The 14,775-nt window shown below is 42.9% G+C and overlaps 1 protein-coding gene across 1 annotated transcript in view; it reads right to left on the bottom strand.

Annotated features, from left to right (window-relative positions):
• The window catches only part of SLC35F1 (solute carrier family 35 member F1), a 521,249-nt gene that overhangs the window by 239,052 nt on the left and 267,422 nt on the right, over window positions 1–14,775 (bottom strand). Inside the window, exon 2 of the mRNA XM_030198548.1 lies at window positions 3,741–3,916. Within this exon, the coding sequence (XP_030054408.1) occupies window positions 3,741–3,916 (176 nt within the window). The remainder of the gene's footprint in view (window positions 1–3,740; window positions 3,917–14,775) is intronic.

The raw sequence follows: 14,775 nt of genomic DNA, 5'->3' as shown, positions 1-14,775 counted from the left end.
GTTACTTCAGAATGATAACATTACTTACCATAAATAGTAATGTGTATAGCTATGAACCTTTCAGTTGTGTGTACCCTGAGACTGTTGTTGATTAGGGGAGTGGGAAGGAAAGCAGAATGCGTATCAAATTTCTCTCTTTCACCACACCGTTTCTTTTTTCTCTCTCTTTATCCTATTTCTTCCTTCATCTATCCAGGGATGACATAAGAACTCTCTACTTTACCCCAGGCTCAGCCCCTGCCTTTTCCCCCCTTCCTTACCCAGCACTATTCCCCTTCTCTCCTCCTTGACTCCTATGCTTCCCTTGGATAGTCCTGAGTCCTTGGATCACATGCCTCAAGCAGAGCCATGTCTGATTTAACCAATGCTTTCTTTGTAGGAAAAAAGGTGCCGGTACTCATACCGTGCCAACCTTAAGGGCGGGGTCACTATCTATGGCTCCGCTCCCATAGTAGCCACACCCCCACATTGGCCACATCCATTTTACTAGCCACGGAGCATATAAAAATGTAGCATTGAAAATAGTACACAAGTCCCTAGGCCCAAAACAAGAACCCTGAAGATTGATTATAAAGTAATAAAAATGTAGACAAACAATATCAGCTGAAACCCCCCAAACCCAGACTCTGGTATGCAGGATAACACCAGAAAAACAAAAAAATGTTCCCCTTGCAATAAAAATAGCAGACATAAATTTCAAATATTCCATTCACTATATTACAAATTAACAACTACAAATAAAACAAACAAACAAAATAAAAAGCACAGATACCACTATATCTTAAAATAAAAATAAAATTATTTTTTCTACCTTTGTTGTCTGGCCATGTACTTCTTTTCATTTATGTTGGTCTCAGCTTGTGGTTTCTACTTTCCTCATATTTTCTTAACTCTATTGCCAGGATTTCCTGTGTGTCATTTTTCTCTCCTCCTTTTCCTTTCAGCTTTCTTCGATTTTATTTTCTGCCTTTATCCACGTTTAGTTCTTTCTTACTATCCAATCTACAAGCATTTCTCCCCTTGCCCCCTCTCTCTCTCCTCATCCAGTATTTCTCCCCTTTGTCCACTCTTTCCTTATCCAGCATTTCTCCCCTTGCCCTCTCTCTCCATCCAGTATTTCTCTACTTATCCCTTGCCCTCTCTCCATCCATCATTTCTCGTCTTGTCCCCTCTCTCTCCCCATCCAGCATTTCTTCCCTTGTCTCCTCTCTCCTCATCCAGTATTTCTCCCCTTTGTCCCCTCTTTCCTCATCCAGCATTTCTCCCCTTGCCCTCTCTCTCTCCATCCAGCATTTCTCTACTTGTCCCTTATCTCCCCATCCAGTATTTCTCTACTTGTCCCCTCTCTTCTCAACCAGTATTTCTCTGCTTTGTCCCCTCTTTCCTCATCCAGCATTTCTCCCCTTGTCCCCTCTCTCCTCATCCAGTATTTCTCCCCTTTTGTCCCCTCTTTCCCCATCCAACATTTCTTCCCTTGCCCTCTCTCTCCATCCAGCACTTCTCTACTTGCCCCTTATCTCCCCATCCAGTATTTCTCTACTTTTCCCCTCTCTTCTCAACCAGTATTTCTCTGCTTTGTCCCCTCTTTCCTCATCCAGCATTTCTCCCCTTGCCCTCTCTCTCCATCCAGCATCTCTCTCCGTGCCCCTTCTCTCCCCATCCAGTATTTCTCCTCTTGTCCTTTCTCCTCCCCATCCAGTATTTCTCCCCCTGCCTCCCCTCACCCCATCCAGCAACTCCAGCAGCAGGAAAATCAAGAGAAAGGCGCAAAGCCATACTGCTCAGACCATGTGTGTCTGGGAACTTTTTTACCCACTGCGGTAAAAAGGGCCCTGGCACATGGGAAAAATGGCTCCCGCCGCTAGCGCAAGGCCCTTTTTCCAACAGTTTGGTAAAAGGACCCCTCGGCCAGCCAATATAACCTGCCAGGTGCCGATTCTTGAATATCGGGGGCTTGAGTGATAAGCAAAAGAGCTAAATATCTCTGGCATGCATATCTGTAGAATTCTATTAAAGGACTGATTGATCAAAACCAGATAAGAAATTCCCCCCAAAATGACAAGACTTATCAAGCTCTTACTAATCTTAAACTAATCTTTCATAAGGAAAATAAACCTGGCTTTTTAGTCTGTAGGCTTTTTAAACATAAGCCAGTGCATATTTTTCAAAGCCATTTATTTGCATAAACATTTATACACATACTAATTGTCTGAAAATTGCCCTCCCTCAGTGTCCCCAAAGTTAATGTTAAATGCAAGGACCTCTAACAAAGAGACAAAGGCCTGATATTCAGCCAGTGGCGGGCAGCTCTAAACCCAGATATTCAACACCAGGCCCTATCCGGTGACCGGCATTGAATATCCAGGTTTATTTTGGCCACTAAAAAGTTAACCGGCTATGCTGATATTCAGCGCTAACTGGTTATCTTTTTAGTGGTCAAAGGAGTCCTTTTACAAGGCTGTGGCAAAAGGGGGCCCGTGCTGGTGTTGGTGCATGTTTTTGATGCGCGCCGAGGCCCCCATTTACCACGCTGGGTAAAAGGCAGGTCTTTGTTTTTTTTCAAGAAATGGTAGTGTGGCAAGTGATATTTCAAGAAACAAATCCCACAGTCTGTGGTAACAAATACTAAAGTAATAAACTAGAACCAAGACTAATCGCTGCTACATATACATATTTCTCAGCAATAGAGACTCTGATGTATATATTATATACATGAAGATAGTGCACAGCAATTTCTATTGACATTTCTTTCTTTTCTTTTTTTCTTTTATTACTTTTTACCTTTTATATATATATAGATATAAGAGTGCCCTCAGCCAAAATCCACTTATTTTTAAGCAATATATTTCTTTTGCCAAGTGGTATAGCACCTCTTTCATCGGGCTTCTCTTAATTTTTCTGTTTGTGCTATTGTCTGTTTCAATAGTGCTCCAACTCAAAATAAATCAAAGTGTGAACTTCTCTGAAAGGTTTGTTGACTTGTCGCTTCACTCTCCTCAAATCGCTATTTTTCGACCGATTGCCTGACTTCCCCTAGAAACGCCCGACACCGCGGGTTTCAAACAATCTTTCCTCAGGGACTTGGGTTAAAGACATCCATAAATTTAGTATGAAGCCGTCTTTTCACATCAATGCCATTTCGGGGCATTGAGGTGGTAGTAAGGGCTCCTGCAGTAACCCGGTGGTAACTGGGCAGCGTGCAGAACTGCCCGATTACTGCTGGGTACACATCAGCACTAGCACCATATATGACATGCGCTGGGGGTGAGAGCTACTGCTGGGCTGCTGCGGTAGCCCAGTGGTATTTCCTTTTTAGTGAGCAGTAAACCTGAGTTGGGCTTACCGCTGCTTTGTAAAGGACCCCAAAGCTAGGTCTGCTATTTAAATGGCCTATTTTATCTACTAACATAGCCGGTTTGACACTGAATATCCTCACCTAACTGGTGATGTCACATTATGTACTTGGTTAGTGGCTAACAGGGATATTTAGCTAGAGATAACCGGTTAAATAGTTTTTAATATTGGGAGAAAATTACTATGTAACTATTAGGTACAGTTCACTAACATGGGTGCTAATGTTATAAAAATGCTATTTATAAGTCCAAATCAATATCAAGATTCAGTGGTCTTAAAACGCACTGAAAATGGTTGATGGTTGAATAGGAGCATCTGTCTATTTCCTTGTATAGAACACAACTAATTTCTACGAAAAGGGTATTTTCAAAACTTTTATGGCTTACCTTGCCTCACTGCTAGTGTGGTGGTGTAGACCAAGAACAGAAGGATGTAATTGAGGAAACCTTGAAAGAGAGGTGTGTTGGCCTGAAAATCCACTGATAAGTATTTGCTGGTAAGACTGATCCCACAGATCAGAAGAGACAGCACCTGGCCAAGAGCAATGGATAACAGCAACTCCCTGGAAGAAAAAAAGGAACAGAGAAATGTTTTATTTTGTAGATGGGCTGCTTTATAAGGAAAACAATTTTCTAATTATACTCCTTTCTGTCTCTTTTTTGGGGGGTGGGGATGGGCGGCATTTACTATCATACATCAATGCCTCTTGATGTCCACTTACTCTATATTAATATTCCTGTGTACATATTTATCAGGTTTTTTTTTATAACAAAATTAAATAATAGAGTCAGAACATCATATTGCCCCTGCGTAGGGATTGCTGCACATTTTACCAGCATCTCGATAATGCATAGATTCTATGACATTTATAAATACATCCATGCACCCTCTTTTGAAAAAAAATTGCTATGTAGAATATGATATGTGGTACGTAAAACATTTTACAATCAATCATCCTTATTCAGGCTGACAGCCCTCCTTTACATATTATCCAAATCTTTGCCAAAGTAATCCTTGCAGTGCCTTGCTCCATTTTAAAATCTTGCTACTTCCTCTTTATTATCCATTATGTATCCACTTTTGGTCTCTACCATTCATCAGATATGTAGAAATGCGTTGAATAAAGGCAGTGAGGCACGGCAGTGAATGCAACAGCTCCTTTCATCACTGATTACTAGTGATACTATACCCTTTCAGTGAAGCACTACTTTTATAGTGGAGAAAGCTCTGGCATAACTTTTAGCATTATAGTTTGATTATCCACATACGTTTTAAGATTTTTGAATAAAATAGATGAGAAGACCTTACCTGTTTGGACCATTTAAGGGGAAGAGGAGTGTGGACTGTGTGAACGAAGATGGTGTTGATGTAAGAGAAAACACCACTGCAATGACTAGGATTGTGCATTCTGTGAAACACTGTGGAAAATATAAATGGCATTTCTCTTCTTTCAAACCAGAAACAACAGGTTTCTTTACAGTGTTATTAAATGTAAGTATTTTTTTCCCAAGTGTTAACAGCTATCAGGCACAAGCCAGCCTTGAAATAGTGATCTTCAAGGGACCCTTTCACTAAGCCGCATAGGTGCCTACGCATGCATAACTTGCCTAAACAAAAAAGCTGATAGAAGAACTCAGATCATTTTGAGTCTAACCTAAAAGGACTGGGGGAAAAAATGACAGGTGTCTTTCTGGTGTCATTAAATTTCAACATTTTTTCCACTGTTAATAGCTGTGTTGTATAAGCAAACCTTGAACCTAAGACCCTTAGGTTGAGTAGCAACTACCTTTTAGGAGGAACCATTCTGCCTATTAAGAGACTACTTTAACCAGCCCATTCCTAGCTGTTTGTAGTCATCTTCATTCCTGTCTCCTGACTGGCCCAGCAGGAACCAGCTCAGGGCAGGCATGGACATTTCTGCCCCTACCCCATCTAGGCTTGTTTCCTATTGATTCAGTATTGTATTTTTCAAAAAAAAATGTATAAAAACAAAACAAAACAAAACAGAAAAAGCCTACAAATGACGTGGAGGAGCATAATCAAACGGGGACGACCATCTCTAAGGGCGCCCATCTCTAAGGATGTCCTTGCGAAGGGGCGGGAAAACCACTATTATCGAAACAAGATAGGCGTCCATCTTTTGTTTTGATAATATGGTCAGGGACACCCAAATCTCAACATTTAGGTGGACCTTAGAGATGGTCATCCCCGGTTTTCAGCAATAATGGAAACTGAAGACCCCCATCTCAAAAACGACCAAATCCAAGGCATTTAGTCATGGGAGGAGCCAGCATTCATAGTGCACTGGTCCCCCTCACATGCCAGGACACCAACCGGGCACCCTAGGGGGCACTGCAATGGACTTCACAAATTGCTCCCAGGTGCATAGCTCCCTTACCTTGTGTGCTTAGCCCCCCAACCCCCCCCCCAAACCCACTCCCCACAACTGTACACCACTACTATAGCCCTAAAGGATGAAGGGGGGCACCTACATGTAGGTACAGTGGGTTTCGGGTGGGTTTTGAAGGGCTCACATTTACCAGTACAAGTGTAACAGGTGGAGGGGATGGGCCTGGGTCCGCCTGCCTGAAGTGCACTGCACCCACTAAAACTGCTCCAGGGACCTGCATACTGCTGTGATGGAGCTGGGTATGACATTTGAGGCTGGCATAGAGGCTGGCAAAAAATTAAAAAATGTCTTTTTTTTTTAGGTTGGGAGGGGTTGGTGACTATGGGGGGAGTAAGGGGAGGTCATCCTCGATTCCCTCCGGTGGTCATCTGGTCAGTTTGGGCACATTTTTGAGGCTTGGTCGTGAAAAAAAATGGACCAAGTAAAGTCGACCAAATGCTCGTCAGGGACGCCCTTCTTTTTTCCATTATCAGCCGAGGATGCCCATCTCTTAAGCACGCCCCAGTCCTGCCTTCGCTATGCCTCCGACATGCCCCCATGAACTTTGGCCATCCCTGCAACAGACTGCAGTTGAAGATGCCTAAAATCGGCTTTCGATTATGCCGATTTGGGTGACCCTGAGAGAAGAACGCCCATCTCCCGATTTGTGTCAGAAGATGGGCGCCCTTCTCTTTCGAAAATACCCCTGATAGGAAACTAAACAAAACAACATTACTTTGCCTGAACATCTCTAGTTGTAACTCCACATTCCTGCTGATGTCATCAGTGAGCGATCCTTACTCCCTATTTAAGTGACGCCAGGTCCACTGATCAGGTGAGAAGACCTACCCTGGATCATTGGCCTGCAGGGGGTGGAAGAGAAGTGTGGATTGTGCTCTGGAAGAGCATGCTCCTGCTCCCTCTAGATTATGAGAGAGAACACCAGTATTGTGATTGCCTCCCTGCTAACATCAGCAGTGAGTGATCCTTACCAACTGTTTAACTGATCCTGGGACATGGGTCAGGTGAGAAGACCTACTTTGTTTGTATTGTTTGGTATGCAGGATGTGGAGTGTGGACTGTGTCCTAGAGCAATGTGTTCCTAGTTCCCACTGGTGTGACTGAGAATGCCAGTGCTGTGACTCTGCCTCTTTACTGATGTCATCAATAAGCGACCCTTATCAATTACTTAAGTGATGTGTTTATGGCGCTTGCTAATAGCACCATTAAGGAGCATGGTCAAAGGAGAAGAGCTGTTTGGCACCACTAAAGCTGGGGAACTAGCTTTTGGGTATGGGGAAAAGGAAAACTAAGGACAAATTTTTATGTAAGACATCTTTCTGCCTGATAGACACATTTTAGTGCGTCTGAAGTGACATTAAGCTCAGAAAAATTATACTATCACCTAACCATTTAATGTCAGCTGAAAATTTTCCTTGGGGACGTCAAGAGGTATCTCCAGCTCCTGGGGGCTGTGTGTTTGGTGAGGTGACCCCTCTTGCTAAGCATAGTTCTACTGGCAGTCTGTCTACTTCCTTCACCAGGGTCCCTACTGCTTCACAGCAGGAATAGGCCTGTTCAAGACGCCCTTTTGGAGAGGTTTCTTTAATGGAGATCTGGAAAATAGTTCCTTTGAGGACAGATTTAATCTTAGAGACTAATTTGAATCAGGTTGCAGCCTTGCAGGGTGTGGCTGCAGCTAATGTTAAATTCTTTGTGAATACATAAGAAATTGAAAGCTTTAGAAAACCAGGCTAAGGGTTGCAACCTGAGGTTATTTAATTTTCCTCAGTGTCATTTGCTATCCCCTGGAGAACTGTTTAAAATGTACCTTAAAGATGTGTTGAAGTTAGCTAATTGGGGAGATATTGGCATCTCTAAGATTTATTATATACCTAGGAATATTATTGTGGAGTCTGAGCAGGTGGAAGCATTAGATATATTGGCATCTGGGAGTGATTTTGATTTAGCTGCAGTTTTGAAATCTTCTCAATATCTTATTACCTGCAGAATCAAGGGTGATGGCTTTTCTTAGAGTGGGACCAACTGAGTAGAATCAGCTGCCTCTGTTTTTTGAGAATGATGACTAACACTGTGAGATCTAAGAAACAAAATAGTTAAAAGCTTATCTGTTCTCTCAGGCTTTTTCATATTTGCCTGATATTAAAACAGCAGGTAGGTGTTATTTTTGTTGGCATCTGTTCTATGCTGGATTGCTGACTTTTGGCAATTGTCTTTGCTTACTCATTTAGCTTATAGCTGTCTGCTGGTCAAGGGAGGAGGTGGATATAGTCTGGTTATATCAAAATTGTTCGGTTGTATTGTTTGATTATGAATGTGTATGAGTTTTTCTATGTAAGCTGCATCCCAGGATGCACCGTGCGAGGCAGGGCACTGCCATTTTGAAGAGGACAGCGTCCGAGGCAAGAAAGAGAGGGCATCGCTCCTGCCTCTTTTGAGGTAGGGGGTTTAGGAGGCTTGGGGAGGGGTCGGAGCCTCTAGACACCAGGGATGTTGGGGGGGATTTGGAGGAAGAGAGGGGCTGGGGATCCACTAGACCACCAAAACATTTTTTTGTTAACATTAAGGAAAGGGGAGTCAGGTCGGGGGGGGGGGGGGGGGGAGGGATCCACTAGAATGCCATGGCATTTTTTCCTTAATGTGAGGGTCAAAGGAGGGGTCAGGGGGGATGGGAACAGGTGCTAGGTTGGAGATGTTTTTAGGAACACTTGTTGCTGCAGAATGCCTTGTGTATATATATAATTTTTTTTTTAATGTCAACTTTCCTGTCAGTGCCTGAGCCAATCACCAGCCATGCACTGACAAGAAAGTTGACATTTAATTGTAACACAACAGTAATTTGCATGCTCATTAGTTTGAATATGCTGTGGCTATTTTTTTGCACTAAATTTGCGGTAGAAAAGGACTCTACCATGTACCTTTGATCATCGGCCCCTTAGCACTTAAAGCTAAGCAGCACCTTACCCGCTAAGTGTAGTCACAATTAGTACAGATGCACTTACTGTCACTTAAATAGGGAAAGTGCCATGGATTAACCACAATATGCAGTCCATTCCCATTCCCCATCTATAACCTGCCCATAAAACAGTATGCAGTTAGCACATGAATTTGTACATGCTGTTGTAGAGTGATGTGATGAATTTACTGGATTATTGATTTTGCTGGATCTAGAAATTATTATAAAAATTGTTGCTGGCTGGAACTGACCAGTTCAACAAAGTACTGAGAAGCAGATGACACACCTCTTCCACATTCTGACCATTGCCAGCTTGGACAAAAGAAATGCTAATTGATCAATCATCTCTGAGCACAAAGGCAGTGAGGTGATTAAATTTGCAGATTACACAAAACTATTCAAAGGTGTCAAAACATGCAGATTGCGAAAAATTGCAGGAAGACCTTAGGAAATTGAAGACTGGGCATCCAAATGGCAGAAGAAATTTAATGTGGACAAATGCAAAGTGATGCTCATTGGGAAGAATAATCTGAATCATAATTACCTGATAGGGTCAATCTTAGAAGTCAGTACTCAAGAAAAAGATCTAGGTGTCATTGTAGACTGAAATCTTCTGACTAGTGTGTGGCAGAAGCCAAAAAAACAAATAAGATACTAAGAATTATTAGGAAAGGAATGTAAAATAAGACCAAGCAGATTATAATGCCTCTGTATTGCTCCATTGTGCGACCTCACCTTCAGTATTGCGTTCAACTCTGGTCACAGTACTTCAAAAAAGATATAGTAGAATTAGAAAAGGTTAAAAGAAGAGCAACCAAAATGATAGAGGGGATGGAACTCCTCTTATATGAGGAAAAGCTACAGAGGTTAGGGCTCTTCAGCATGGAAAAGAGATGGCTGAGGAGAGATATGATTGAGGTCTATAAAATTTGGAGTGGTGTAGAATGAGTAGAAGTGAATCAATTTTTCACTCTTTCAAAAAGTACAAAGACCAGGGGACACTTAATGAAATTATGTGGAAATATTTTTAAAACAAACGGGAGGAAATATTTTTTTCACTCAAAGAATAGTTAAGCTCTGGAACTTGCTGCCGGAGTATGTGGTAACAGCAGTTAGCGTATCTGGGTTTAAAAAAGGTTTGGATAACTTCCTGGAGGAAAAGTCCATAGTCTGTTGTTATGATGGAAATGGGAGAAGCCACTGCTTGCCCTTGGATTCGTAGCATGAAATGTTGGTGCTAATTGGGTTTCTGCCAAGTATTTGTGACCTGGATTGGCCACTGTTGGAAGTAGGATACTGGGCTAGATGGACCATTGGTCTGATCCAGTATGGCTATTCTGCTATTCTTATGTTCAATTATACCTGAATTTTGATTAGATTACTACACAACAGGTGACCTCAATTCCTACAGCCCAAGAAGACAATAATAAGCAGACTTTACTTCCTCTCTGGACTCCAGGGGCAGCTGAAGGCAATCTGGACCCTGAGGCACGGATGAGATGGCACCCTGGGGCCCCCTGCCGCCCCACCCAACATCTCTCCCTTCTCACTCTCTCCTTCCCAACCTTCTCCCCCACCCTGGCCATAGTCTGGCATCTCCCTCCTTTCTTCCTCAACCCCCTTCCCCCAGTATACCTTCTTTAATTTTGGTTTTCCAAAAGTTGGCGATGGCAGCAATTCCCATATGCAGCCCTGCTGCTGGCACTGGCTTCTTCTCTGTACCATGGCCCACTTCTCTGACATAACTTCCTGTTTCCTCAGAGGTGGGCTGCAGTACAGAGAAGAAGCTGGTGCTGGCGGCAGGGCAGAGAATGGGAATCACTGCTTTTGCCGCCCTTCGGAAACCAAAAAAAGAAGGTACACTCGTGGAAGGGGGTTGAGAAAGGAATGGGGGAGAAGCCAGACCGCGGCTGGTGTGACAGGGTCGAAAAGGAGCGAGATGCCACTTCATGAATAGAGCCGCCTGAAGCCCCTGCCTCAGCTGGTCTAATGGTAGGGCTATCACTGCTGCACTCTCTTCAACTGCAACCAAGTCAAGTTCCTCTCCATGTTCTACCCCCATCCACTTTGCAAAGTGAAAAGCTTCTCTGCCAGCAAAAGGATCAACATCAAGCTTCCCTATCCAGTCACAAGAGCCTCCTTTAGCACCCTGACCAGCAAAAAAAAGAATAAATCTGGACCCCCCCAATCAGAGGAAGTTCATACTAATCCAGTATAAGTAATAATTGGGGTGTCAATGAATAATTATCATGATGCACATTTCTCTTGCAAAAGTTCCCATAGCCGAGTGCTGTAACCAATACATTGCCTGTATATACTTGTAAATAAATTTGTCCTGTGAAATAAAGAATAAGAATCTAGGGGCCCTGTTTACTAAGGTGCATTAGTGTTTTTAACGCACCTACAATTAGCATGCATACTAACTATGTAGGCATCTATAAGGATATTGTAGGCATGAACACGGTTAACATGCGTACATGGTTAATGCGCGTTAAAGACGCCAAGACTCCTACAACACTGCGTAGTAAATAGGGCCCTAGGGGTCTTTTTACTAGGGTGCTACTTAGGGGGAAAGTTATCAACATAGTCTACTGTGCTGCTTGGTTTGTTGCCTTGGAAGAAATGCAGTAGCAGCACTTTTTAAAATAAGTAAAACAATATATATTTTTTTCTAAAAAGTTTAGGTATGGCAGATTTTCTATGAACTATTTTTGCACTAAAAAAAAACAGGTCCAAGGATGGAATAATGTCAAGTCCTTAAGCTATATATTGCTGGTGAGATGGGTAGTTTGATGGTCTTATTACATTTCATAATGTTAGCTTGCAATAGGTTATTACTAAAGGTATAATGCTTATTTAATGCTTGGGTGAGTCTTCATTTTGAATGTATATAAAAAGGCTTAACTGCAAATATTACACCAGTCCCTAGAATGCCAACACATCTCTTGGGAAAACAAAATGAGTAGGAGTTTGTACACAGAAACTACATATCAGCAGATTACCTCATTTTGGTTACATACACACAGAATATCAATATTTTATGGCCATAAAACACCAATATACACTGGAAGTACAGTAAAATCATATGACGTGCCACTTGCTGCTACGACCTGGCAAGGAGTGCAGCTGGGATTGAATTAATTCTATAACAGCAAATCTACCTGACATATCCATGTCATCCAGGGACAAGCTGAGCCAGTCATGGTTTTATCCTCATTGTATGCAGTGTGAATAAAACCAGGACTGGTTCAGGTTGCTCCTGATGATCTGGAGCAGCCATTCCCAGCCCATTCCCTGGGTTCTCAGGTTATCCTCAATTGTATGCAAATCTAACTCATGAATATTCATTGTGGATATCCTGAAAACCCGATGGGACTAGGTGTGCCTTGAGGACTGGATTGGGAATGGCTGGTCTGGAGGCTCATAAACCTTTCAGAATCAAACTACAGGAGAAGCTACAGATGAGAGCAAGCAAACTGTTAAAAGCTGCAGGGTCACTTAGTCCAAACATGATGACCAAACACTCCAGGGGTACAACAAGCATTTGTAGCCTATTGGAGATTGGTAAAGTGCTATCTTAAAAAATTCCTAGTACCATTTTAAGAAAGTTTGGTAATGTCTGCTGCAGGCAGACAATCCGCCTTATAATCGAACGAGAAAAACGCCCAAGTTCCGACCTAAATCGGGAGATGGACGTTTATCTCACAAAAACGAATAACACGGTATAATCGAAAGCCAAAGGACGTTTTAAACTGCACTCCATCGCGGAAGCGTACAAAGTTGACGGGGGCGTGTCGGAGGCGTGGTGAAGGCGGGACTGGGGCATGGTTATCACCCGAACAGAGATGGGCGCCTTTCACCGATAATGGAAAAAAGTATGCGTTTGTAGCTAGAATTTAGGGCACTTTTCCTAGACCCTGTTTTTTCACGAATAAGACCCCAAAAAGTGCCCTAAATGACCAGATTACCCCCAGAGGGAATCGGGGATGACCTCCCCTGACTCCCCCAGTGGTCACTAACCCCTTCCCACCACAAAAAAAATGATGTTTCACAACTTTTTATTTTCACCCTCAAATGTCATACCCACCTCCCTGGCAGCAGTATGCAGGTCCCTGGAGCAGTTGTTAGGGGGTGCAGTGGACTTCAGGCAGGTGGACCCAGGCTCATCCCCCCCCTACCTGTTACAATTGTGCTGCTTAATGCTTAGTCGTCCAACCCCCCCAAACCCACTGTACCCACATGTAGGTGCCCCCCTTCACCCCTTACGGCTATAGTAATGGTGTAGACTTGTGGGCAGTGGGTTTTGAGGGGGATTTGGGGGGCTCAACACACAAGGGAAGGGTGCTATGCACCTGGGAGCTCTTTTACCTTTTTGTAAAAGTGCCCCCTAGGGTGCCCGGTTGGTGTCCTGGCATGTGAGGGGGACCAGTGCACTACGAATCCTGGCCCCTCTCACGAACAAATGCCTTGGATTTATTCATTTTTGAGCTGGGCGCTTTCATTTTCCATTATCACTGAAAAACAAAAACGCCCAGCTCACAAATTGTCGAATAAAACATGGATTTCTATTTTTTGCGAAAATATGGTTCGGTCCGCCCCTTCACGGACCCGTTCTCGGAGATAAACGCCCATGGAGATAGATGTTTTCGTTCGATTATGCCCCTCCACGTGACTCAAAGTACAGAAAACCAAGAGGCTATGGGGAGGTGGGGAAGTGGGGAGATGGGGGGGGGGGGGCTGTAAAGTGTTTAAAAAGGTGGCCTTGGCATTTCTTCTTCAGGGCAGGTTACTACTGCCTCATAGGATCAGTGCAGTATTTCACTCAAACAATAAAAGTGATGTGGATCAGTGAAGATCCAAGGGACAGTGAATCCAGAATCAGAGGAGCCCATTGGGCAAAAAGCAGAGCTAGCTAGAGATAATCCATGATCTCCCCCTCTTACTAGGTAAGGCTGCACAGCAGGATTTAATTTGCAGATCTTGAGATCTAAATCTCTTCTGTCAGGCCTGCTGGTGAAAGTTTCAGGTTGCAATTTTAAACACTTTTTTTTTTTTAACACACTGCACAACTTTCATATCCTTTCAAAACAATAGTATACATTACTTATGTAGAGGATCCTGCTATGACGCTAATCATAATAGCTCTATATGGACAGTGACTACCTTTCTACTTCAAAGGTGATAGGTTCAAGGCTAGTTTACCTATGAGTGGAAGAGTGTGGTAGCCGGAGGATGCTATATTGGAGAAACAGGCCAGATGCTTAAGACAAGATTCAATTTACATAGACATCACATGAACAATACTGGTGCCAGTAGGGCTCCCACCCCTGTTGGTCAGAATTTTATAGGACCAGGACACTGTACCAGTGACTTCACAGTGAGAATCCTGAAAGGTAACTTTAAAACCATACAAGAACGTAAGACCTTTGAAGTCAGAATGATTGAATATTTTAACACCCAACAGAAAGGACTTAACAAGGATCTGGGGTTCCTAGCCCATTATAAACCATAAAGCTGTATGTCTCTGTTGATCACCCCACCCCTCACCTATCCACACCCATCCTGTTAGAATATCAATGATATGCTTTGATGTCCCCATGCATACCTCCTACCCACCCCCCTCCTCCCACCCTGTCAGACTGTCATAGTAATGCTTGAATGTTTTCACTTATATACACTGTCAGCTAGCACATTTGCTTATTTCCGATCTGAGGAAGAAGGGCAACCTTCGAAAGCTAATCAAGAAATGTATTAAGTTATGTCCAATAAAAAAGGTATCATCTTATTTTCTTTTCCATGTTTTATTTTGTTTGATTTCTATTGATAACCTATGAGTGGAAAAAACAGATTTTGAGAGACTTCTAGTGAGGTCTCTAATTGGATGGGTAGAACATCTGTGGAAGGGAAGAAAAAAAAAAAACCTCTGCCAGCCTCAGGCACTATATACCATAGCCACTGTGAAATAATTGCTATAACTGGATTTACAGTACTGTCCCTTGATACTGCTCCACTCTTTTGCTAAGTTGACAGAGCAGGTGGCATCTCATAGACTAAC

This window comes from Microcaecilia unicolor, chromosome 3 (genome assembly GCF_901765095.1).
Source record: "Microcaecilia unicolor chromosome 3, aMicUni1.1, whole genome shotgun sequence".
Classification (NCBI taxonomy): domain Eukaryota; kingdom Metazoa; phylum Chordata; class Amphibia; order Gymnophiona; family Siphonopidae; genus Microcaecilia; species Microcaecilia unicolor.
The sequence above is the reverse complement of the archived record's forward strand: the minus strand, read 5'-3'. Positions and strand labels throughout refer to the sequence as shown.